The 26432-nt window shown below is 42.2% G+C and overlaps 1 protein-coding gene across 1 annotated transcript in view; it reads right to left on the reverse strand.

Moving 5' to 3' along the window:
- Nucleotides 1–19944, reverse strand: part of FREM1 (FRAS1 related extracellular matrix 1) — a 64670-nt gene extending 44726 nt beyond the window's left edge. Inside the window, exons 1-11 of the mRNA XM_074855710.1 lie at nt 19695–19944; nt 14811–14905; nt 13926–14231; nt 13230–13419; nt 12254–12577; nt 10341–10449; nt 9127–9258; nt 6090–6434; nt 5284–5426; nt 4499–4695; nt 903–993 (exon numbers count right to left, since the gene is read on the reverse strand). Of these exons, the coding sequence (XP_074711811.1) occupies nt 903–993; nt 4499–4695; nt 5284–5426; nt 6090–6434; nt 9127–9258; nt 10341–10449; nt 12254–12577; nt 13230–13419; nt 13926–14231; nt 14811–14905; nt 19695–19925 (2163 nt within the window). The 5' untranslated portion in view covers nt 19926–19944. The remainder of the gene's footprint in view (nt 1–902; nt 994–4498; nt 4696–5283; nt 5427–6089; nt 6435–9126; nt 9259–10340; nt 10450–12253; nt 12578–13229; nt 13420–13925; nt 14232–14810; nt 14906–19694) is intronic.
- Nucleotides 19945–26432: the final 6488 nt, after the last annotated feature.

Below are 26432 nucleotides of genomic sequence, written 5' to 3' on the forward strand. Positions count from 1 at the left end.
TACTAGCAATACCTCAAATAAATGCATCTTTAGCTACATATCAGGTGAGTACGAGTTCAAATACTCAAACCTGTAGCAAAAAATACAGACATGGTTTGTAAGTGATAGCAGCAGCAATGGCCATACCTTCTTGATGGAGCACTTTAAGAATGCTGGTCCCAGGTCCTTTTCTAACTGTGACTTTAAAATAAACAATTCATCAAAGCATAGCTTGTAATGTAACATCTCCCAGAGCAGCTGAATTTTCCCTCACCAGTATGAATAAACTGCACACCCTGCCTCCCCAGGAGAAGGCAGGCTGGTGAGAGAGAGGCTAAAATAATCACCAAAATCTTGCATCCAGACACCCATATTAGGCACATGATCAAGAATTTGTAGGCTCAGAGCTCTCATTATGGTACTGTAATAATCACCATTGTGCAACTTTAACCATACAGCAGGATATAAAACAGGGCACTTTACTAACACTCGTAGGACACCTGGCAAACTACAGAAGCATGAAAACTGAACAACAAAAACCTGAAAAAGGCCTGTTCCAGCCTGTACTGTATCTATCAGCAGGGACACTGAGAAGCAGCAGGAAACTGTCCTCATTTCCACATTTTGTGTATTTTTCCCTCCTCTTAACATCATGCTGGAGACAAATTCAGCCTACCCTAAGCAAACTGCAGCCCCTGCTGGTTTCAGGAGAGTTGTGTTTACATATTGCAGAACTGAAGCATGATGGAAATTTTTTTAAAAACTGGAATTGAATTCACAAAGTTTTGAGCTTCTTAAGGAGCATTCATGACAGTACTGCTCCTGATTTTTCACCTCTTGTTTTCCTATCAAAAAGAAGCTGTACACTTGTAAATTTTTAAAATTGTTTAGAACTGGTTATAGTATTAGGTGACATAACAAACCTGAGTAAATGACCGCAGTGCAAGAGCAGCAGGATCCTTGACCAGCTTGGGAATGGTGTCCACCATAAACAGCTTCCCAGCATCTGAGTGACTGTACAAAAATATGTATGTCACACCCTGATTAGCAATACTGAAGAACAGGAAAAACAACAGTCACATAGCTCAGTCTTGCATTTCAATTTAACTTCCCACTCCCAACTACATTGAAAAGAAAAACATTTTTCTTTCTTCTATCCTTGTTATTCATTTAAACATTATCACAGAAAAATGACCACAGAAATATTTTTCAGAATGGCCATGAAAAGTCATTGCATACCTTATAAGCAAACTCTGGGTTTGCTACAAGTATGTCTCTGCACACCCCAGATATCATTTACACCACGTGCAAGTCTAGTCACAGAATCACAGAATCATCAAGGTTGGAAAAGAAGATCATCTAGTCCAACCATTAACCTAACACTTGACAGTTCCCAACTGCACCATATCCCTAAGCGCTATGTCAACCCGACTCTTAAACACCTCCAGGGATGGGGACTCCACCACTGCCCTGGGCAGCCCATTCCAATGCCCAACAACCCATTCTGTAAAGAAATACTTCCTAGTATCCAGTCTAAACCTTCCCTGGTGCAACTTGAGGCCATTCCCTCTTGTCCTATCACTTCTTACTTGGTTAAAGAGACTCATCCCCAGCTCTCTGCAACCTCCTTTCAGGTAGCTGTAGAGGGCGATGAGGTCTCCCCTCAGCCTCCTCTTCTCCAGACTAAACAACCCCAGTTCCCTCAGCCGCTCCTCGTACGACCTGTGCTCCAGACCCTTCACCAGCTTCGTTGCCCTTCTCTGGACACGTCGAGTAATTCAATGTCCTTTTTGTAGTGAGGGGCCCAAAACTGAACACAGGAATCGAGGTGCGGCCTCACCAGTGCCGAGTACAGGGGCAAGATCACTTCACTTTCCCTGCTGGCCACGCTATTGCTGATACAAGCCAGGATGCCATTGGCCTTCTTGGCCACCTGGGCACACTGCTGGCTCCTGTTCAGCCGGCTGTCAATCAACACCCCCAGGTCCCTCTCTGACTGGCAGCTCTCCAGCCACTCCTCCCCAAGCCTGTAGCGCTGCTGGGGGTTGTTGTGGCCCAAGTGCAGCACCTGGCAGTTGGCCTTAGTGAAACTCCTACAGTTGGCCTTAGCCCATCGCTCCAGCCTGTCCAGATCTCTCTGCAGAGCCTCCCTACCCTCGAGCAGATCAACACTCCCACCCAACTTGGTGTCATCTGCAAACTTACTGAGGGTGCACTTGATCCCCTCGTCTAGATCATCGATAAAGACGTTAAACAGGAGAGGCCCCAAAACTGAGCCCTGGGGGACACCACTCGTGACCGGCCGCCAACTGGATTTAACTCTGTTCACCACCACTCTTTGGGCCCAGCCATCCAGACAGTTTTTTACCCAGCAAAGCGTGTGCCCATCCAAGCCGCGAGCAGCCAGTTTCACCAGGAGAATGCTGTGGGAAATGGTGTCAAAGGCCTTACTGAAGTCAAGGTAGACAACATCCACAGCCTTTCCCTCATCCAATGAGCAGGTTGCCCTGTTGTAGAAGGAGATCAGGTTTGTCAAGCAGGACCTGCCTTTCATAAACCCCTGCTGACTGGGCCTGATCATCTGGTTGTCCCACATGTGTTGTATGATGGTACTCAGGATGAGCTGCTCCATCAGCTTCCTGGGCACCGACGTCAAGCTGACAGGCCTGTAATTTCCCAGATCATCCTTCCGAACCTTCTTATAGATAGGCGTCACATTGGCCAGTTTCCAGTCTGTTGGGACCTCCCTGGTCAGCCAGGACTGCTGGTAAATGCTGGAAAGCGGCTTGGTGAGCACCCCAGCCAGCTCCTTCAGCACCCTCGAGTGTATCCCGTCTGGTCCGACAGACGTGTGTGTCTGTGTGATGCAGTAGGTCACTGACTATCTCCTCCTGGATTGCGGGGGGGTCGTTCTACCAGTCTCTGTCCTCTGGCTGAGAGGCTGGATTCCCTCAATACAACTAGTCTTGTTATGAAAGACTGAGGCAAAGAAGGCATTAAGCACCTCAGCCTTTTCCTCATCACTTGTTACCATGTTTTCTCCTGCATCTAGCAGGGGATGGAGGCTCTCCCTGGTCTTTCTTTTGCTGTTGACATACTTATAGAAACATTTCTTGTTATCCTTGAGGGTTGAAGCCAGATTAATTTCTAGCTGGGCTTTAGACCTCCTGATTTCCGCCCTGCATAGCCTCACAGCCTCTTTGTAATCATTGTGAGTGGCTAGTCCCTTCTTCCAAAGGCCGTAAACTCTCCTTTTCTCCCTGAGTTGCAGCCAAAGCTCCCTGTTCAGCCAGGGTGGTCTTCTCTGCTGTCGGCTTCTCTTACAGCACCTGGGGACCGCCTGCTCCTGAGCCATTAACACTTCCTTTTTAAAGAGTGCCCAGCCTTCCTGGACCCCGATACCTTTCAGGATCGTCTCCCAATGGATTCTGTCAAACAAGTGCCTAAACAAGTGAAAGTCAGCCCTTTGGAAGTCCAGGATGGCAGTTCTGCTGCCCCCTCTCCTGGCCTCTCTAACAATAGAGAACTCTATTATTTCATGATCGCTGTGCCCTAGTCATCCTCCAACTGCCACATCATTCACCAGTCCTTCTCTGTTCACAAAGAGGAGGTCCAGCAGGGCACCACATTCTTATTACTTACACACGTGCATTTATTTTTACATAGAAAAATAAATTATTTCTGGGTTTTGTGCATCTTATAAACTTCTGAAATTAACCAGTTTCCAGCAAGCCAGCTTTCCAATAAGCAGTAACCAGCAAACTGATAACCATGTGGTTATTTGACTGAATAGAGAAACAGACTGAATGTCCTTCTCCCCTAGCTGTGTATTGATCCTCTGTTGATTGAGGTCAAAATTTAAATTGTTGATCTTCAGTTTAAACTGTACAATGGCTGGATTTTAAACTTTTTTATTTAGGAAATTGTTGCCGATCCTGTCATGAATTTACCAAATGGTGAAACAGCATCAGCAACATGTAAACTGCTACTACACCCATTCATCCCATAGCCCTATTGCCCCCCTAACCTGTTCTGCCTGCATTCTGCTCCACAGGTTGCTGGTCCAGGACCAGGAGTCTTTCACAGTGCCATGGTAGTAATACATATCCTAGAAAAAGCTGTAGCACCTCTTCTTAGTCTGAGATAGGCCTAGGTCAGCCCCACTCTTATCAGTTAGGAGAAGTGTTGTGACTTGTGCTCAAAGCTGTATAGGATCCCACAGGCCAGTGTAAGATGCAAGTCCAACAAAAGGAAAGAAAAGATTTCAGGTGCTTTCTTCCTCCTTATTTCCTGCTAAACTATGGTGGGTTTTTTTATTACTCTGTGTATTATTCTGTTGCTTTCAGCTCTAGCTCACCCTTAATCATCAACAGGAGAGCTGCAGCCAGCTGTTGTCACCTGCACTTTAAGCAAGCAGGTGAAGAACCTGAGATACAAGCATGCTACTGCCACTGAGGCTCCTTCTCTTACATGGGTCACTGCCCTGTTCAACCTGAAAGGTACAGCAGGTCACACCTACCCATGTGTGCAAGAGAAAAATGGAGAGGTGGTTATGGTGTATGTGAGTTCCCTGTCTCGCTCTTCCACATCTATGAAGTGGAGATGTTTCTTAGTTAGGTGAGCAATCTCAGTCTCCTTAACAACCAGGTGACGCGTCACTCCTGGGGCTTCTCTGGGTAGCTGATCATCCACAGGAATAATGTGCACCATCATCACCTGAAATCAGGAAGACAGTAAAATCAGCAGCCATTCCTCTCAGTAAGAGAGTGTTCAAACAGCTGTTTACAAACACACTCACACAGAAGTAAATGGATCACTGGAATATGAGAGAGAGATTGTGGCTGTCATGCCATATCATGACACACAAGTAATGGAGATATATAAGAGTTAAATGCAAAGCCTATGAATCTTAGCAGTTTCCTTTTAAATTAAAAGCAAAGTTAAATTCAGTATGTTGGACTCCTGGGTAAAATAAATAGTCTCTTCACAGTTGACTTCAGGAGGACTTTTTAGTTTGTTTGTACCATCTGCAAAATCTAATTTGTTTTCAACATTTCATTTTACAGTGTAGGAAAAAGTCTTTGCAATGGACTTGTCTCTCTGCAGCCAGGCAGAGAGAATTACCTCATGGAAAGCAAGAACAAGAGCTAGCTCTGGAGAAGGTTATTTATAGTGATGACCGTGAGGATGGCAAACAGAAAAGATCTATACCAGTTTGATTTGAAAGTCTGTCACAAGGTGTAAAATCATCAGACATTTGAAGGAAAAATGCAGGACTCTGCCAAAGATGCTTCAGTTTCTTACCTGTGGCTCTGAGAGATTGGGAGGATCATGGCTATCGCACAGCACAAACTCAAGGGAGTCTTCAAATACCTCTCCTCCCAAATTACGATAATAAATTATTCCATTAAATAGATCCTTCTGAAGAAAGCTGCTGACAGAATACCCTGTTGAATTGAAGAATATATCTTCTGTTGAACAGTGCATGCTTTTAATAATTCATAAAAATTACCCACTAGCTGTGCAAGTAACTGGTGAAGCATAATGTCCTTTTTCTCACTCTAACTAGGGCAAGCCCTTTGAAATGTTATCTCATTGTCTTCCACATTTCCTGAAGATCATCAACCTCTTTTCTATGTCACTTAAAGATCATTTAAAAAGAATCAACAAATGAGCCTAAAGCCTTGTTCAGAGGACAGAGGAGAATTTGCAGGACTAGCAGCCTCTGCAGTCTAGCCTGGGAATTTCTGAGTTTGGTTAAATGGAAGGAGAGCTTTCTTCCTCTTCTAACATCACTAGCATCATCTAATACCTTTGAACTTGTCAGGGATCCTTGCAAATAAAATAACGCTTGACTAGCCGAACTTTTCTGGACGAGAAAAGTAAGGTAGGGAAATAGACTCAGAATGGAAGCATTATGTTCACAGGTATAGTTATCCTGGTGCAGAGACCAACATTAATTAATGATGGGGTTTTACACTACTATGAAAGAAGTCCAAAGTTATCATGATATGTCCTGAGCCAAAATAAGTTGTCTAACTGTAACATTTAATGTAGTTAAAAAAGGAGAGCACAAAGAAAAGCTTGCTATTATGGATGTGTTTCATTACCTATCAAGTTTGGTCCTGGTTTCTTCATGATTTCTCCAGCCTGTGGTGGCTTGGTAATATTGAATAGTATGTAATCATCACTGGAATCCATGTCAGAAGCACGAAGCATGGAGCCCTGAATCAGGACCGTCTGTCCCTCATGAACTTCAATGACCACATTGCTGATAAGAAATGGAGGACTGTCATCTTTAGGGAGGATATTGATTGGAAACTTATGGCGAATACTGTGGAGGCCATCAAAAATCCTAAATACCACAAAGTCCTTAGCAGAATCACTGTCATCATGATGGTAGTGAACAACTCCAGCCTGAATGTCAGAGACTGTGAACATGAATCCTTTCCCTCCTGTCAGAAACAGTGGAAGAAAACACATCAAAAATGTGCAGTTCAGCCCAGAGGAGAATCCTTCCACTACTATGTATGTTAGTAAGGGAGAGAGAAGGAGAATGCATTTCTAACTAGAAAAAATCAAACAGAACTTCACCTACTGGAAACAAGTTTGTACAAGTGGGAATATTTAATAAGAATGCAGAATTTGCAACTGTGATAGCAGCAAAAATGGTCCAAATGTCCATTGCACTGAAGATAACCAGAGATATCAAGGATTTTTAACTGTGACTGTTTCCACTTTAATTTCAACCTCTACATTCTTATCAGAACATTTTACATGTATTTTAAGCATCAAAGAGGTTATGCTTTATAATTTCAGATCAGCATTTCATTGCAAGTAAAAACTAATATTTGTGGGTCTTGTTTTTCTGCATATTGAGGTTATTGTCTATAACAAGACAATTTTACACCTCTGGTTCACTGGACATGTTATGCACACACACAAATATTCAGGCAGGTTAAAGGTTTCAAGAACTGCAAGCTGATGCTGGAAGATACAATCTCCCCAGGGCCTCCAAGGAATTTTTTTTTTGTCCTCCCTGCTGTGTAACATCAGCAGAGACACCCACCCACCCACTCCCTTTGCTCTTTACTTGGAGAGAATCATGGGCAAACTTTAAGATGGAGAAATAACTGCCTTACCACCAAACAAAAACCTGTTAAAGGCGACAGAAGGCAGAGTACAACATCATACATACCTCCTTCTTTCAGGGATTTCCTTTAGCTCTAGGACTGGCATTACCAAACCCAGCAAAAGAGCATCCAAAACATTGGGCTGTTCCACAACGTGGTTCCCCACGTTAATGGGAAACCCTCCACTGATTCAGTGGGCAGTGGCTCAGACCATTTGCCGGCAGCATTAGTTATGGTGCAGCTGGAGGGCTAAACCTGAGCTTTCCTTTAAAGTTTTAACATCAGTTGGTGCTTGCTAGACAAAAAAGGCAATTGCCGTAAACTGTGGTGATTATTTCCTTTGCTTGTGCCTATGCAGACACATTAAAGAGAAAAAGGCACAGTCACTGGAGTAGAAATATCCACCCCTGGCTGGCCCACCGGAGGCTGGGAAACTCGGGGGCGGGGGGGGGGGGGCGGGGGGGGGTGGGGACGGGACATGACACTGCGTGTGTGGATGGGACTGCAACCACGAGATGGGGCCTGGGCTCTGCATGCTCCTGCAAACACCGCTGGTCCCCTGCTCCACTCCCTGGCTGGCTGCACACTCCCCTGCCCCCCCCGTAACACCATCTCTGGGGCTGAGCCTGTCTAACACTGCTGACACCACAGAGCTTCTGTTTGTAACAGTACAGGAGGATGATCGTGCAGACACTGAACTCCTTGGCAGTAGTTTCATGAGGTGAAACATACTTCTGAATAGTTTCTGTTTCTACTAAATTCCAAATACCACCATCCCCTTTTCTTTAAATACTTGCCTTATGTCTCTAGGCTATGCGTTTTACACAAATACATTTCACTATCAAAAAATCCAGCATTGATAGTGGCAGCATCTTTCCACCCTGCCAACAGCAGAGTGGCTTTTTTTACCTAACCATTTTCCCAAGGAGAGCAGCACTTTGTTGACTCATGAGGTTGCAAAGCAAAATTAGTAATATTGATAATGCAGAAGGCTAACAAATTAGAAGTCTAATTTAACTGCCACTTTTTGAAATAAACCTTAAAGCTGCCAGTAAATAACAGCTGTATCCAAATGTCTGTATTTGCCAACAAATCAAAATCACTCGGCATTCCATAGCACCTTCAAGCAGAAATGTAAGAAGTGAAAATATAGTGACTAAATTTTGCCTTGGTCATGCGTGCTCAATGAAAGCATAGCTGATTTCTCTGAAATTTGAGCTTTGGGATGTAAACGTGCGTTAAGAAAGTAAAAGCTTAAACACTGAGTTTTTCAATGCTCTTGTTTTTAATCCCCGTGCCTAGCGTGGTTGTAGCAGCGAAAACCGGTCAGCAGAGGGAGCAGAGCTGCCCGACGAAGCCGGGGCCGCGGGCTGCAGCGCGGGGCGCCCGTCTGCCGCCGGCTGGGGCGGGGGGCAGAGCCGAGGGCGGAGGGCGGAGCCCGGCGGGCTGCGGCTCCTGCGGGCCTGGTTCATCGTCCGAGGGGAGACCTGCAGAGGATGCATCCTCATGGCTCTGGTTTTCTTGTTTGCTTTGAGCGACACAGAGCAATATTCGTCCATGCCGGCCTTTCTCTTGTTTTTGCGGTGGCATCGCAGCGCTGTCTCTCGGGGAGTTGCCCATCCTCATTTAGCCGTGATGAGACCAGGCGGTTAGCTCACGCCGCCTGAATTCACTGCCAGAGAAGCAGCTGAGAACCAATTTCATTTTCAGACGAAAGCGGTATGTAGGCAAAATGCCAGATTTACAAGTATCTCCGAGTCAAGGAGGTGAACATTTGCAAAAGTGTCTAAGCTATGCAACTGGCTTTCTCATGAGCTTGTGAATTTTTTAATTTCTTACTGTCCATCCACATATTTCCTTCCACACCTTCATTCCTGTGTAAAGCTGTCTCATGCTGGCAGCCCTTAGCAGGGAGTGACATATGACTCTATCAACATCTTACTGACTGTCACATTTTCGTAGCCATTTGTCACTAGAGAACATGTTTCCAGGTCCTCAAGTTGAAATTATTTACCTCTCACTGTAAGCCGCCCATGCTGTAAGCCATCAACTGTGACCAAGCGAACATTTTGGATGTCATCATTGTCTACAATTTGGAAGTGCTGCCATGTGATCGGTCGGGATTGACCCTCCAGGAGGTTGAGGCCTGTAAAGAGCAGAGCGTTATTTCACCAGAGCATCTGCAACAGTCAAGGGTGTCAGCATCTGACCTTTCTAAAGGTTTTTGTAGTCAGGAAAAAAAGCATGTTTAATTCCATCTACCTGTGACAGACATTTCAAGGCCAGTTTAAAAGCGTGATATCAGCTTTTATTCTGACATACTTGACTTAATCAACTGTCTTTAAGGAATTTTTTTCAGAGAAAAAATGTATCTGGTTCCCAGTGATCTGATACACTAGCTAGGCACATTTCTGGACATTTACACAGAGCATTGCACTTGCAATCTCACAATGTCCGAAACTGGGCACACAGCTTCCTTAGTGAGTCTACATTTAAGAGCATATATTGAGCTTCATGACAGAGAACAGTATCTCTTCTTTTTACTCAGACAGTCATTTCAAGTGGGGCTTCTCTGGGAGACATGAGGTCTCTCCTTCTCAGCTCCTTCCCTTTCCTGTGAGGAGACTGCTCTTTGGTGTTAACTTCAGGCTTGTCTGATCTTACACCTTTGCCTTTTGATGATATAATATCAGTGTACATTTTTCAATCTAGATGGGAAAGCCTGTCCCCTCCCCAGTGCAGGCATTATAAATCTGTTTGAATTGGCCTTGGCCCTGTAAGGTTTCCAGGCTTCAAATGGCTGGTAGTGTATCATGCACTCTTTTTCTAGTTCATTTTTGCAGACTTCCACTTTAAACAATACAAACAAGTCTTTCCCACACACTACTACTCCTATTCCATCACATATTTGTCTTTACTATTTTTATATAGTCTATACTCTTGTGTCTGGTTTGTTCATTAAGAAAATGCTATATACAGAAATCTTGATTCTTCCTGTAACTCCCTTTTTTCTTTATTTTTTGTTCCAGTTAAAACTTAAGATTTTTTTCATGTTGTTGTAAAATGTTCCCCCCAAAATAGATAAAAGCAAAAACTAAATTTACACTCCCCTCAGTTTCATGATCCTTAAACTCTAGGTGTAAATATGAATTTTAAAGCTTTGTCAAATGTATGTGTCAAAGTGTTACAAATTCTGTAGCAAAGTAAACTGAGGAAAAGAGATCTCACCTGTATTCCATGAAACACGAGGAGTATTTGTATCTGTTGTTCTGATAGAGAGATGCACAGTGATCGGTAAACTCCTTTCAAAGTAGAAGTCATGAACCTCAAACTCCACCTGTTGTGAAAACAGACAAGATATTTACTGAAAAAAAGAGCCTGAAAACCAGCTGTACCTCAAAATTTATAGTGCGTTCTTACCTGAGAGATCTTAAAGTCATCTGATAATATGTTGGCAAATGAAACTTGATTTAGCTTCTAAAAAGAGACTGAGGTTCTGCACTAGATTATATATCTGTCTTCTGTGCTCTTCATGGTGAATGCTGGGAAAATTAGTTTGCAATGTGTGGAAATGAATGGGAAAGATAAACATTTTCACTGCTGTTTGGGGTACAATTAACTCAATGATTAACATAGGACTTTTTTGATAGTAAGAGGAGGAATGGGCATTTCCAGCTTATTTAACATATGTAGGAAAAAATATTATGAATGAAAATATATGGACTGGCAGAGGAAAAATTTTAAAATTAAAAAAAAAAAAAAGCCAAACTCTAGAATTGTGCAACTCCTGAATTGTCAAATTCTTGAACCTCTGATCAAACAATGCTGAAAGCAGAACAGAGAAGAGGCACTTAAGGAGCAGGCAGTTTGTTAGGGTGACTGATCTTCATACTAAGGAAACAGAAAGAAAGGAGGTTCATGTGACAGCCAAGGTTAAAAAAAGGCAAGCCCTGTAAGCATCAGGTGCCAAAGTTACTCTTACTGTTCCTCTGCTTTCCAGTTCACTCTTTCCCCAGCTTACCTTGGTCTGATTTTCTGTCTCTTCAGTCTCATTACTTTAGTACCAACCATTTTGTTTTGTTTGGGTTATTGCTTAACTGTCTTATCAGATAACTATCAGCATATTTATATACTCCCTCAACTAATTTCTCTTCCTCTTACATCCCCTTTTTAAGACTATTGCTTATTTCTCAGAGTGCTGCCACACTGCTGAATTAAACAAAATATCTAGCCGTACTGGGTTACTGAAAAAGTAAAGTAACACTCTACCCAAAGTAGGAGACATTCACTATCAGGACTCTGTGACAGATCCGGAGGGAGAAACATCTCTAGCAGCCAACACAGAAAAGGTAGAAGTGGTGCTCTGTTTGCTCCCGTAAAATGTAAACGTGTTCCTGCAGCCTTGGTCTCATAGATCTGCACTGTATGTTTACTTGCTTACTCCAGGACCTGTAGGTAGCAGCCTGCTCTCATTGTTTGCATCATGTTCTCTATGTTAGTGACGTGTTTTTACTCCTCCCAGCAGGAACTGTATTATGTAGTGTATCATGCCCTTTTTCTAGTTGTTCATTTTTGCAGGAACTGCTGGGAGTCCCTCTTTGTTACCCCCATACCATCACTGCCACAGTAGATAGGGTGCAAGATCAAACGGCATCCCTGCCATTTAGTTGATCCTTCTTTCATAGCTTTAAGTATGTCACCTGTCCACAGCTCACAGGGATCAGTACATGGAGATAAAAGCAGTGTGATAAAGGCACCACTGATCCTTCCAATGGCTCTTGATTCGATCTACAAGTAGTTTTATTCCCCTATTACCTTCATAAAAAAATAGTAAATAAAAAAAAATTGAAAAAGAAGAACCAAAAGATCCTGTTTTAGTATTCTTAGTCAGAAGGGATAAACATCTTTCAGTACAAAGAAATTCTTAAGTAGTGACCAACAAATATCTGATTTGTGTTAAGACAATTAAGCTGATGAGTCATAGGAGAAAGTGGTAAAAGATTTTACCTCTGCTCCTGCACTGGATATGGTTAGAGAAACTTTTTTTTTTTCCCTGAAAAATATGCATTATAAATGAATGCATTTATTTACAGCTTACTGAATCTTAAGGAGATGAAAACCAGCAAATGCTCATACATTACCTCATAATTCCTCCTCTCTGTGTGGCTGTTATTTGGAGGTTGGTATGCAATAAGCATGTCACTGAGATCTTTCCACGTGAAGGAACCAACAGCTTTTGTATGGTCAGATAGATGAGTGATGAAACCCTGTGGAGGTGGCTTGGTAATGTTGAATACAAGCAGGGACTTTGGAGTTTCATTGTCTTCAGCATCAATGGTTGTGGTTGTAATGGGGGTTAAAATAAATTGATCTACTTCCAGAATGAACTTTGCCATCGGGGCAGCTTTGGGTATTTGATTAGGAATAGCACCTCCAATCTGAACAGGAAGCCATGCATACTCAGTCTACAATGGGGAAAAATGAGACAACTGAAAGGACAAAGTGAGGCAAACAAAATAAGTTCAATTTCCATTACCTTCACATAGCTAATTGGGGTACACGTTAAAGCAATAATTAGTTTGAAAAGAAAAATTGCAGCATTTTAATGAGAAAATGCCTAAAGTAAATATTTAGACCTCATGAAAAAGTCTTCTTGATTCACTAGTCTTATTTGTGTCCTTAATTTTGGGCTGAAATAACTTGCTTAATTTGATGTGAGTTTAATGAATAACTTTACCTGACAGAGACATGCATGAGCCATTAATTAATATTAACTGAATCTGTTCACATAGCTCTAAACTTATTAATTACTATATATGTTGAAGTCAGTGCAGCTCATACTCTATAAAAAAGGTGGAATTGTGCCAGAATTAATTTTGTTCTCAGGCTAAACTACTTACACCTGCCAGTAAACAACCAGAGGTGTTCCTCTGTAGCTATAATGGTCTAAGCATAGCAGCATGGAATGCATTTCATTTGCCCAGCTGGCAATCTTGCAAGAACTGAACAAATTTTCAGGATCACTGTCTCTCTTCAAATGTGAAAAGGAGCAACGATTTTAAATTTTTTGAAAGCCAGAAGGACAATCAGACATCGTAATGTTGTGTAAAAGTCTACCTTGTGCAGAGTTTTGCTTCTACTGTCTGTGAGATCCAACCTCACAGGAATGTAATCAGTGTCAGGCGAGGGAGGGTCAAGGTGCTGATATCGAATCCCCATCTTCAGAAATTCTTCACAGCTCATTTTTGTGTCATGAACAGCTCCCAGTCCCAGCATGCAGCTCCCATTTCTGCACTTCTGGTCCAGGCTGTGCTCTGTAACCGGAGAGAAGCAATAGTGGAACAGTTACAGGAGCAGAAACCAACATGGGAAGCTGGTCTGTACAGCTAAACTAACCCTGATAAAAAGCCACTGTGATGAGAAATAGGACTCCTTTCCTAACTTAACTTTTCCTACAGGATTTTGTTTTCAATTGACATCTTCCAACTCCATCCTCCCTTGGTCTCTTGGGTAGGTGCTGCCTCCAACAACTCCCTGTGCTGTTTCTACTGTGTCTTGGCACTCCCAAAGCTGTCACATTGGACCACATGTCTAGGAGCCAAAAAGACTCCAACTGGGAGGTTATTGACCCAGATCTGTGATCTGCATTGTGCCCCACAAAAACTTCATGTCCCCTTCAGTTTCCATGATAGCTCAAGCTGTTCATTAAACCTCACATGACCCACTCTTACCCAGTGTGTCTGAAGCAACCCACTGCTGCAGACTTAATCTGGTGGGTCTCTTTGAACCTGCTAATACAAACAACTAAAGCACATCATACTAGTGCCAGGGAAGTTCTGTGGCTGATCTCCACGAAGCTGCTCTTGCTGCACATCCCCAGTGATGAGCTGGCCATGAGCAGGCAGGTGGGTCTCCAAAGAAGGTATGGAAATGGTGCAATCCAGATTTATCTTCCTGTCATAGTCAAAAGTGAGGATGTTCTTGTCAATCACCGTGGACAGACCATAGTACTCAGGGACCTCCAGGGCATGGGAGCGCATTTTGATGATGTTACAGTCTGGCTCAAGTAACTGCACATGGAGGGTGAATGTTTCTATAAACGTTTCTGTTTCTGTAAACCTGCAGGTGATAGAAGGAAATTAATTATGCTTCATCCCATCTTCTGTCACTCAGTGAGTTTGACATTGGCCTCACCTTCTAAATTGAATTACTTGAACCCCTTTCTCTCATGTGCCCTCAAACTCCAGATTGCCAGAGTCCATGAGGTGCCAGACATTGCTGCCACCTCCTTGTACTTGTAAAAAGGGTGTTTGTGCAAAGGAAAATGTTACTCACTGTGTACATGCAGGGGTCTGTGTCCCTACCAGCAGGACAGCATAGAACATACAGTCCTCTGAAAATACTGTTGTCACTTTCAATAATAACAAGCAAAATCACTGGTTTTCCATAATAAATAAGAAGTATATCATATTTCTTAATTCTAGCAAACACATTATTTGAGTGTATCTGAAATACATCGAGACAAATGTTTCTGTAAACAGATGGTCACTTGTTGACTAATGATGCTGCTACTGGATCTAAACAGTTATTGTATGTACAGCAGAACATGCTTTTACCATGAAAAATGGACTGTTTGCTCTTCCTGAGGGCAGCTGTGTTCCTGGTAACATTGAAGTGTGATCTCCCACCACTGCTTACCTGTACAGCCTAAGCATAACCATGTCGTCATCTAAAATTGGACAGCCATTGTGGGTATATTTGACTTCGTTAGGAAGGAAGTGACAGTCAAAAACCTATGAAGGAGAAAGAATAGACAAGTACAACACTGCCAAGGATGTTAACTTCACAGTGTCTGTTACGCTTCTCTCTGACTGTCAGGAGTGCATCAGACTAAGGAAATGTTTAATCTGTAGTTTGTTTCTGTGAACAGGTATTCACTTTTCTGTGGTCTCTCAGTGAGAGCCAGAGCAACCACTTTAACGTGGGACTGCTGACACTCTATGAGGGAATGGGCATATAAATTTGATTGTTTCAGGCTGCCAGGTCCCTCCTCCAGTACAACAAATTTTAGGTGCACACTCACACAGCCTGCAGACTTACAGTTGCAGTTGTATTCAGTGGGAGAACTGCAGTGAATCTGAAAAGGCAGCAGTTCTTGCAGTACATTAGATTTATTAGCTTTTAAAGTTGCTCGTGGAGATAGCTTGAGTATATAAATCCTGCTTTATAGCCACTGTCATTGGACTACAGAAATATGATCCTGTGAAACTTCTCTGTTGGAAACTTTGCTAGCCCAGATACAGGTTTTTGGAACACTGTACAAGTAGCCTTTTACCAGATCAGATGTCATCTCTGTGCCATACCAACACTCAGCCCCAATGTCAGTGTAATCCCACAGCATAAAAGCAAGCAGAATTTTTACAGTGTGTCCACCAACTAACTCAAAAGAGACATACTTGGTACAGATCAAATTTGCAAAGATGGCTGGCCACAGATTAAACTATCTGTTTCAGGCTGACTGTTTTTATTTTATGGTTTGTTGACTTGTGAAAGTAAAGCAATGAGAAAAAATGCCTCATCCAAATGGAAAAAAGATTGCTTTGGAGAGTTCTGACACACCCATTCTTTGGAGCAGGGATTTGGATTCTGGGGCATAGATTTTCATGTCCTCACATATGCACATTTGCAAGTCTGGCAAATTATAATTCCCATGTAGCTACATTTCTTTATAGAGTTTAACAGCTGAAAGCTCCTAGCACTGGGAGACCATCTCTATGTTATTCTTGTGATAACAGGGAACCCCTGCACAGCCCATGCATAGATGGAGGATACTCATGTTTCTACAGAGAGTCAGGGCATATTCTTGCCAGCAAGAAAGCAAACACCGATAGTTTCATTTCCTGAGTGTCTCACCGTGAAACTAAACATGGTTTTGATTCAGTTTTTATGGGCAGTATTCACACACGATTAGTTCTTCTATGGACTGAAGTAAAATCTGTTTGGCATTCACTAATAGACTTGATGAGGCCATAAGGATTAATATACGTATGCGGCTAACTGACAAACCATATCTTTTTGCAGAAAGGTCATTTCTTACTACCACTCATTTCTTAAAATACACCAAAGAAATCATGAAAATGAAGTGCCTTGCCTGAACCTGCATTTCCCCAACCACTTTGGAGGATGATGAAATGAAAGGGGGATTTTTGTGGGGTTCTGAAATGTTGACTGGAAGTGCACTGCCTAGAGAAAGTCTTTGGATACTCTGACTTTCAGTGTAAAAATAAAGTAATACTTTAATTCCTAAATTAGTTGTTAATGCATAGTCAACTGAAGCTCATCATGACCACTTCATGGATTTACATGAAAGGATGTAAGAACTAGTGACCTTTGTTTCTTTCTAGCCATGACACAGAATTAGAATGTACATCTTTCTATAATGGAAAAATTGGAGTTTATCAGCTTTCATTATTACTGGCAGTGTCCACCTCCACTGAAGTTATTCTCAGACTCTCAAATTGTCTGGTAATTTTTCTGTATCCCTAGTGATTTTAAAATGTATTGCCTGCTTCTAACTTTCATCAAGAAAGACATTGTATGAAGTCTTTTTTTTTTTTTTTAAGTATTGAGTTAGTTGATTATCAGATACATACGCATGGATTTACCATGTTTCCTAATCCTGGAATAATCTGTAATACAAGATGCTATGGAAAGTATGATTGATTTTATTTATTGGGACTGCTCAGAAAGAAGGGACAAGAACAGCTTGTGAGAAACAAAACTGCTCTCATATGATGAAGGTTTTGACTAAGTTGTGGCTTTCGGTTGTGTATTGTTTTCTGTATTGTAATTCTGTTTTGTATTATTTCACAGAAACATGTGTTTCGTTATTTTTCACTATTCAACAAACAGTAAATATGTCTTTTTCTTACTTAATGTCTTTTCTTTCTTAGTACAAGCTAACATAAAGGAAGGTGATTAATTAATTACATAGTCCTAAGTGACATCCTACAAATAGAAAAAAAAAATAAGAGAAGTAGTTAGGTGTTGTGTTACCTTAAAGAAAAAAAAAGTACATTGTATATAAAAGCCACTCATATTACAGCTTCCAGTAGTTTAATTGTTGTTAGTTGTACACTGAAGATGAGATTCTTCACTGATGTAAATCAGTGTAGAGCCTTCAAAGTCAGTAGGGTTTTTGGTGACATGTAGGTCTGGTGTGCACCTGCCAATGAGATACTGCTCAGATGATGCATCCCTGTTCATATCAGAAGGGACTGCCCACAGCAGAGAAGATGGTCTATCATATAAATAATTTATTTCTTTCTAAGACATCATTAGTTCCATCTCTTAATTGATAACAAGGGGATGGAAAATGAAGGACCTTTCCACAAAGGTCTGTTACCACTGACTGACAGTCATTTTACATGCATATAAGACACAATCTGCTTTGCAAAAAGAAACATCTGTTTCATGTTTTCTAATACGTTTTCATTTTATATGAACAGGCAACTCTAATTGTCTATAAATTCACTGGGTAAGACAAAGGAGATCTAAATCTTTTCCTAATTACTGTCGAGCTTTGGTTTTTTTCTACTTCAACTGGTTTTCAATTATAATTTATAATTAAATTGACATCCATTCCTAGGACATTACTCACTTTAATGGCAGGAAACCAGATCAGATCAGAGACATTTTCCGGCTGCAGAATCTCCTGGTAGAAGGAGCATGAGTGGCACTGGGAGGGCTGGACTCTGGCACCTTTTTTCAGGAATAGTGAAAGCTCAGACAGCACTTTCCAGTGTCTGGCTCAGGATTTTGTCATTTAAAACAGAAGCCCTCAACTTACAAATGCCATCTAATTCTTTCCCAGGAAGGAAATATGACTTGAGATAACCAGACTGCCTATCTCACTGGCAGTCTCACTGGGGGACCCCATAGTGGTGTGTCTCTGGCACTCCCACCTCCCCATGGTTGAGGATAAGGTGCCTTTCCTAATGGGGTGGCCCTCAGGCCAGTAGCTGTCCAGGGGAGGTATCCTGGACACCGCCAGCAGCCACAGCCCCTCTCCTGCCTGGTAGCTCAGGGCCGCCTGCCCAGCAGAGCTCACCCCGCCAGACAAGGTGTGCCTGCAGCCTCCAAGAGCTATGCTTGGCTGCCTGGGCTCACATCGGGGCCATGAAAGGATGGGCACTTAATGGAGGTGGGGTTGGGAGTGGGGAAAGGCAAGGACCATGGGTATTTTGGAAAATAAGGTATGGTGAGTACATATCTCCTGGGGTCTCTGGAAGACTGCCTCTGACCCTGTGCTTGAAGCATGTCAGGTTACAAAGGACAAAGTGGCTTTTTCAAAATTCCTTGTTCCTACTGCACATAGAGGCTGAGGCAGAAATTGAAAGCAAAATCACTCAGCCAGACAGCCAGCTTGCATACAGAAGAGGTTTGCCAGCTATCAGACATGTAACTCTCTTTTCTCCTCATACACCAAACTAGACTGGGGAAGTGGAGAGGGGGGACTACAAGTCCCTGTGCTGACAGAGAGCAAGCTCTGGGGAAGTCTCAGCAGAGGCATTGCCATCCTGAGGCCAGTCTCTAGAGAAGATCACACATTTGCCCTGCTCATTGCCTCCTGTTTTCCCTGGCGTGCCTCTGCTCCTCTGAGTGTTGGTTTAGCTGAATTCAGTGATCTGCAAAAATAATGATGATGACCAAGCCTGAAGCTTTGAAAAATCTATTGACATGGGTGCTCCTGCATCTGCCTTACCAGTGACCACCAGAAACCTCAAAGATCTTTAAAACAATATACATATACAAACATATAGAAGCATGTGCTCTATGGTACAACAGACAAAAATTTTTGAAAATAGACAAAACCTGTTTGGTTATGGTTCATTAAAAGCATCCATCTTCTATCTCTACCATTACATCTTCATGTCAATTACTTCCAACTCCTTCCTGCTATGACTCAGGTGGGAGATTTGTAAGGCAAATGAGTAGCAGAACGGTGATATGTGAAATACAATTCATTATTCCTACAAGCTTGAAATTTTGTCAAAAAACTTTTTTTAATGTATTTGCCATCTGCTAGCAATTTAGCTGTTGCAGAGCAGAGCAAACAGTGTACACAATGTGCTTATTGTATGTGATGATTTTTTTTTTTTAATTGCTCCCTAAGCAGTGGCTGTGTGACTAAAATGCAAAATGCTCTAGCGGGCTATGCATTACCCAAGGGGCACTGGTTACCCTCATGGTAGAAGAACAAGCAACTGAGAGATTGGAGAATATCTCCTAACCAAAAGTTTTGAAACACCCATTCTCCACTTGTGAAAGGGGACTCTGACTGAACTCACTTTTATGCACTCATGTTACCAAGCTTCGCTTTTGGATTTCAGGAGTGCTGTCCTCTGTCAGCTGGCTACTTTTAACAAAAGGTTGAATCTCACAGACTATTCAGTTTCGTGCCTTTTACTCACTACCGCCCCCCCCCCCCCCCCAAAAAAAAAAAGTAAAGCAGCTCGTTCTAATTTCTCCCACACCTGCACACACATGAACACTCAGAGCAGCACAATGGAGCCCAAATACCTGTGGAGTTAGTTTCCCAACCCTCTGTGTTATTGGCTCATTAATCACAACTTCTACTTTGCAGACATCCTTCTCTCTGGGGATGGAAAACTTGAGGTCATCTTCTGACAGGAAGACAGACTGTCCCTTCATCACTTTCACCCCAAGGTTGACACTAATAAAGGAGGAGCATACAACTCTTAGTACAACAGGCAGCAGTAGAAACAACCAGCTTTTCTCAAAGGGCTTCATATTATGAGGGGATGCCAACTCTTTTCCACCAGTGAAAGTGTTCTTAACAAAAGAAGTCTTCTCTTTATCCGCCAGCAGATTTTCACCATATAATGAAGGACCAAAATGTTAGTCACAGGTAACAATGTACCACATGTTTTCTATTAAGATGCACCTCTTGACTGAAATTTGGTCAGCAGCCTTTCAAAATATCCTTGGGTTTTTATAAAATTCATTGGTCAAACCTGACAAAATGATGAATGTGTCTCTCAGAGTACTTTTAAGGTTTGTTAATCCTGGAAAAAAAAAGAAAGAAAATTGATATAAGGCGTTGAGTAACTATTGGGGGGGAAAAAAAAAAAAACCCACACAAAAAACTTCCTCCATTTCTGACAATTGCAGCTCATTTCAAGCAGCAGCTTAATTTCACCTTTGAATATTATTAAGCGCACCCATGGTCAGAAAATTAGCTATGTATCAATGAGACTTCTCCCTCAACAGATCAGGTCTCAATATGAGTTTGAGGCACCTTTGATCCGTATGTACATACAAACACTTGTTGTGTAGGATCCTTTGTTACTGGTCTTTTTTACTGCTGGATCAAGTAGGTATTATTAAAAGAATATGAGCATCCAAGTAATTTGAAAGTGCAGGAGTAGGCATTTGTCCAGATTAAATATACCTGAAAGTGGGCTAAAGGAAGAGTGGCCTTTTGTTAAATCTATTTTGCTTTGCCATTGAAAGTGGAGTTGAAAACACCTTGCCAGTGCCTCTCTGCTCTTCCTGCTATAGCGAGAAACTATACCAGAATGTCAACATAGAAACATGTGATATGGCACAACAAAGCTGAATTTTTTCTTCACAAAAGTCATTCATTTTGAGGCAAATTCAGTGGAAATAAGGAAAAAATAAAATATGTTAAAAAAATTACACAAGCTCCTCATGCCCACAGTTACAGTTAAACTTCATCTTTTGTGTTTATAAAGTCATAAGAAAAGCATAGTTCTTCTGACAATGAACAAGCACTACTGAAATCCTTATAAGACCCTAATTTCTACAGCTGTCCAAAGTAACTGAATCTATGGCCCAAATAATAGGCAACGGTATTGATTTAATTAAATTTGTTAAGATCATAAGAATTTCAAGCTAGTAAAGCATCAACATGTCTTCAGTTTCTTGTAAATTTTTAGTGCCCTGACTACTTATTTGCACAGCCTAATTTAAGCACAACCCTACCACCAACAGTGAGTTTCCTGAAAGTGAGTTAAAAAACAAATGCATGTGTCTCTATTTTCTTCATCATTGTTAAAAGAGAAGTGTTCACTCTACTGTTTCCAGCAGGATGACCTTCTGAACAGCCTACAACTATATGCACATATCCGTCCAGTGTTACATTTTACTGAAGAATGATCAGCAGTTAAGAATTTCTTTAAAATTATTCACTTCCTAAAGTAACGCAAGACAGATCCAGTCACTTCAGCTCAGATTCAAGATTGAAGACATTAGAACTAACATACATTTAGCGTTAGATATATGTTGACTATGTAGTCTGGACTGCAAATCTTAACTGTTTTTCTAGCTTTTTATCTGAAAATCTTTCCATTTTGATCTAAAGTTATGCAGCCAGATAAGTTTGAACAAAATCTGAGAGAAAATGTAGAATTCTAGCCAGAGGAAAGGGAATGAAATTCATGGCTGAAAAATTTTTTATCATGTTCCAGAAACAAATCAAAATCTCAATACATTTTTTAAAAGTTTACTTACACAAACAGCTTTTACTAAAATGCTGATATGTAAATGTGCCGAAAGTACTTGTTAATTTTTGTTTCTTTCTAGTGGGATGGGCACACATAGCACCACTTCATTGAAATAAGCACATCTGAGACAGCACTCCACTTTCTAAAATTCACAGTTTTGAAGCACAGTCTGCAATCCTATAATGCACGATTTAGGAAGAGGGAGAGGAAAACAGATTACACTTCAGCCTGCAAGCGAGAAAGTATAGTTTACAGCAAGTGCAACCTTTTAACCTGAATATCTGACTGGCAATTATCCCACAATGCATGGATTGTTAGCATTCATCAATTATAATCTGTGTTTCCTTAAAATACCATCTGCAAAGCATGGAAAGATGTTCTGAGTTAAAACCTTCTCTACTGCTGTGCACTCTTCCTACTTCCTGAAGATAGTGATGAGGGAGGTGAAATATCTTCCTTGGCATAGGTCTCAAGAAGATGCTCTGTCTAACATCTCATCTGACTTCAGGCATGCCAGGATCCATGGCCAGCAAGAAGCCCCTGGCACAGGGACTGCAATGGATTTTTAAATCCTTTGACTCCAGCCCCTGATGAAGAAGCATGAGTAAGTCTCAGCTAGTTTCAGAGAAGATGCAGTTTCTTAAATGTCATGGTTTGAGCTCAGAGGACAGCTGCTCACTCCTCTCTTTCCCTCCAGCTCTGAGAAGGAGAAAATAAGCAAAGACGCCGCTCACTTTCCCCTTTCCCCCCTCAGCACTGAGAAGGAAGGAAGAAAAAGGCCCAGGAAACTGAGATTAAGGACAGGGAGGGATGATCTCATCCTTTAAGGCACAGGCAAAAGCCAGACTCGTTAGAGGAAGGAAAAAAAACCCATAAATTTAATACAGACACTAATAACAGCAACACTTAACAGACAGAGTAGGACCGTGAGAAACATTACTACATCTTGAAAACACCTTCCCCCACCCCTCCCTTCTTCCTGGGCTCAGCTTTGCTCCCTATATCTCTACCTCCTCCTCCCTCCCAGAGGTGCAGGGGGCAGGGAATGGGGGATGCAGTCAGTCCTGCCGCTTCTTCCACCTCAGGGAGGTGGGGGGAATTTCTGGCATTCTTCCCCTGCTCCATCACGGTCCCCCTCTCACAAGAGACAGTCCTCCACAAACCAACTCTGACATGAGTCACTCCCACGGGCGTGTGGGTCACCCCTTGTTGCAACCCTCCCAGCCCTGAACTACAACAGTGGGGGCTTCTTCCCATGGAGTCCTGACTTTCTTTGGGTGCAGGCACCTGGGTCAGCATGGGGCCCCCCACATGCTACAAATTGGCATCTGCTCCACTGGTGACCTCCATGGGTGGCAGGCGGGGGCAGCCCTGCCCTCTCACTACAAGATACAGGGGAGTCTCTGCTCTGGCACCTTGCCTCCCCTTCCTCCTCCTTTCTTCCACTGATCTTGGTGTTCACACAGATGTTCTCCTCACAACTCCCACCACTCCTCCCAGGTTCCCCTTCTTAAATACGTTATCACAGAGGCGCAGCCACCATCGTTAACTGGCTCAGCCTTGGCCAGAGGAGGGTCCAACTTGGAGCCAGGGGAGCTCTGAGAAGTTTCTCACAGGGGCCACCACTGTAGCCCCCTCCCCTGCTACCAAAAAACCCCTTCCACTCACTCAAACCAGGACATTAAGCCATAGAGGGGCTCAGATAAGAAGAAAATAATTAGGAATTTTAGATTCTGACTAGGACCCAACAAAGTGTAAAGAGGCAGTCAGTGACTCTGAAGCATAGACCTAGTGGTTTACAGCTCATGACCATACCAGTAACTTTGTGTTCCACAATACCAGGCTGAGGCACTGATTTACAGTGCAAAATGCCTTTATTCACAAGGCACTATGTGCCTTATAAGAAATGATAAAATTAAAGCCTGAGCAGTTTTGACTTTCTCCACTCCCACCTGGATAGCTACCACAAAACTACATTATAGTCCAGAGACAACCTAATCACCATTTCAGAGATGGCACTGTCTGGGAAGTGTATTGTTCTCTTTACACCTTACATATGTGCTTAGAAGAAGGGGAAGCTATCTGTCTCTCTCCAGCAGGCACTGCCAGAGTCATTCATGCAGAGACATCTGCACCTCAACTCTGATGAAGCCCATGTCGACCTGGTAGCTGCTTCTGGTGGCTGCCCCATAAACCCCAGCACTGGGTACAGGTCTAAGCCTCAGGCACAGGCAGTGATTTCTTTGCTACCTTTTCTCACCCAGCATCAAACACTAAGAGCAGAAAGGCTCCAAGAGGAGCCAGGAGTATTTTGGCCAATTCTGTGGTGGTTGTGTGAGCCATTCACTGCTACAAAATTGGTCCCATGTTGTATTACAGTCTTGCTTTGACTGCTTTTTCTTTCAGGCACTGCTCCTGTATCATTATACACGTTTGCCCCATATCTTCCAGCAATGGGCCCCTACTTGTCAGCTGCAGGGCTGTCTCCTTATGTGGCCAAATGAAGATCTTGAGAAGTATAACCTTACTTTCTCAATCATTTATCCAATGACAGCAAAATAAAATGACAAGAGATACTTCCAGCACATAATGGCAATAAAATGAGAAAGTTCTGGAGTGAATGCCATGAGATTAGCATTCTCGCCTCTGTGTGAAGAAGGCCATTACTTCAGCAAAGTCTCGTGTGTGCTGCATGGTACTTACACTGATCCACAGTGACAGTGCATTGCTCTCTGGCAGCTCTACAACTGCTGGTGATGCTGCTGCCATATTTTGTGGCTTCTTTGGACTTCCTTAGAGTCTCCGTACCTCTCTGCCCTTAATACCACAGCTAAGCCTGATTCATTCCTGCTATTCCTTGGCATGTCACCTGTGTATCCAGAATGAACAAACTGAGGTACTATTTAATTCCAAATGCACCACAATATTTCATATATACTTAAAGGCTTAATGAAATAATGGTGTTCATGAACAACACATTAGGAAAATCAGTATTTTTAAACTAAGCTGTTTCCTCCTTGATTTTCTAAGGGTCTGTCTATATGGCAAAACACCTGAAGCAACTCCAGGTGCACTGCATGCCTACAAGCTCACAGAAAGCTACCAGCTTTGGTCCCAGAACTAAAATAACCATGTCAGTTCAGTGATATATCATGTATTAGTTGTTATCCCTCCTTGGGAATGAAGGACATAATTTATGAGGAGAGGCCGAGACAGCTGGGTTTGTTCAGCCTGAAGAAGAGAAAGCTTATTGCTGTTTTTAGACATCTAACAGAAGCATGCAGAGAGCCTGGATATGCACAGCAAAGGGACAAGATGCAACCCACAAAATTTACAACAAGGGAAATTTACATTAGATATTAGGAAAAAAAAGCTGTGGTGAGCATGGTCAGTGGAACAGGTTTCTCAGAGGGGCTGTGGAGTTGCCATCCTCAGAGATATTTAAAAACAAACTGATGAGGGTCTGAGTAGCCTGATGTAACTTTGAAGCTGCACTTGCTGTAAAAGCTGTATGTGCTGAGAGCAAGGGGTGAGAGCAGTTAGCTACAGAGGTCTTTCACACCCTAAACCATATGATGACTCTAAACTGAAATGACAGAGCTGCTTGCCTCCCAGGATCCAAGTTAATTGCCTGGTGTATTTTTGCAAAACACTGCAGTGTACCCCGCAAACTGTCCAGTAATTCCCATGGGATCCAATATAAAACCGTACTGGTATAAAAAATGTGGTGACAAAGAAAGAGACCTCCTTTCCCATAATTAGAGGTAGACTGGCCAAGCTGACCTGGAGATTTGAGAGCCTGGAAAAGGAGTCCTGAAGACATGTCCAAGGCATTGTGCAAGGGACACTCGGCAAGGGGAACTCCAAGGAACTCTTCACCTGCTGGCAGACCCCTGCCCATCTCTGCAGATAAGCCCAGGCAAGAAGGCAGAAGGAGAAGGAGCATCTGAAGAGGCAGTGGATGTGACACTGTAGAGTTAACAAGGAGACAGACCAGACTGGGAACAATATAGGGTAGGGTTACTGAGGACTTCAGATGTGGTTTGTTAAAAATTTCCTCCAAATGCCAGAAGAACTAGTTTTCCCTCAGGGCTGCTGGTGCACATGTGAGAAATGATGCAATGGCTAATTACAAACATTAGCGTTCTCACCAAGCACAAGGGTTTTTCAAGATTCTAAAAAAAAAAAAAAAAAAAAGAAAAAAAAAGGAAAGAAACACTGCAAAAAAGTAACGCAAAGACTGCTGTAGTTCTCATAATCACAAAATGTTTGACAAAACTTTCCAATTTGTCAAGTGTTCATTGGCTTCAGGAATCTGGACAACTGCATGAAGTCCCTAAGAGCATCTATGAGTTATTGAAAGCTAGATGTCTTTCCAACAGCAGACTCTGGAGAAAATGTACATCTGTGCAGATACATGTATAAATTCTCAGTTGTGTGTCTCTAGATCCATGTCCAGTAGATCTGCCAATTTAGGTAATTTTTGAATATTTTTTTTCATTACAACTTCTTCATAAATTATATTTACTTCAAAGAATGCAAATATCAATACATTAGTGGGAAGATTTCCAGCATTTCTTCTGATTTTGAAGTTATAAAGGTACAGATTCCTGAGTCTGATTCTGAGGAAGGCTAATGTGATGTAAATAAAGGCTAATCCCAATTATTAGATAGCTACCTAGTAGTGCAAAACAACTGAAAATAAGATCAGAAACAGTACCAATAACTCTCAGTTGTAATACCTAAAACCTGACTAAAAATTCTGTAATCA

This window comes from Strix uralensis, chromosome Z (genome assembly GCF_047716275.1).
Source record: "Strix uralensis isolate ZFMK-TIS-50842 chromosome Z, bStrUra1, whole genome shotgun sequence".
Taxonomy (NCBI): domain Eukaryota; kingdom Metazoa; phylum Chordata; class Aves; order Strigiformes; family Strigidae; genus Strix; species Strix uralensis.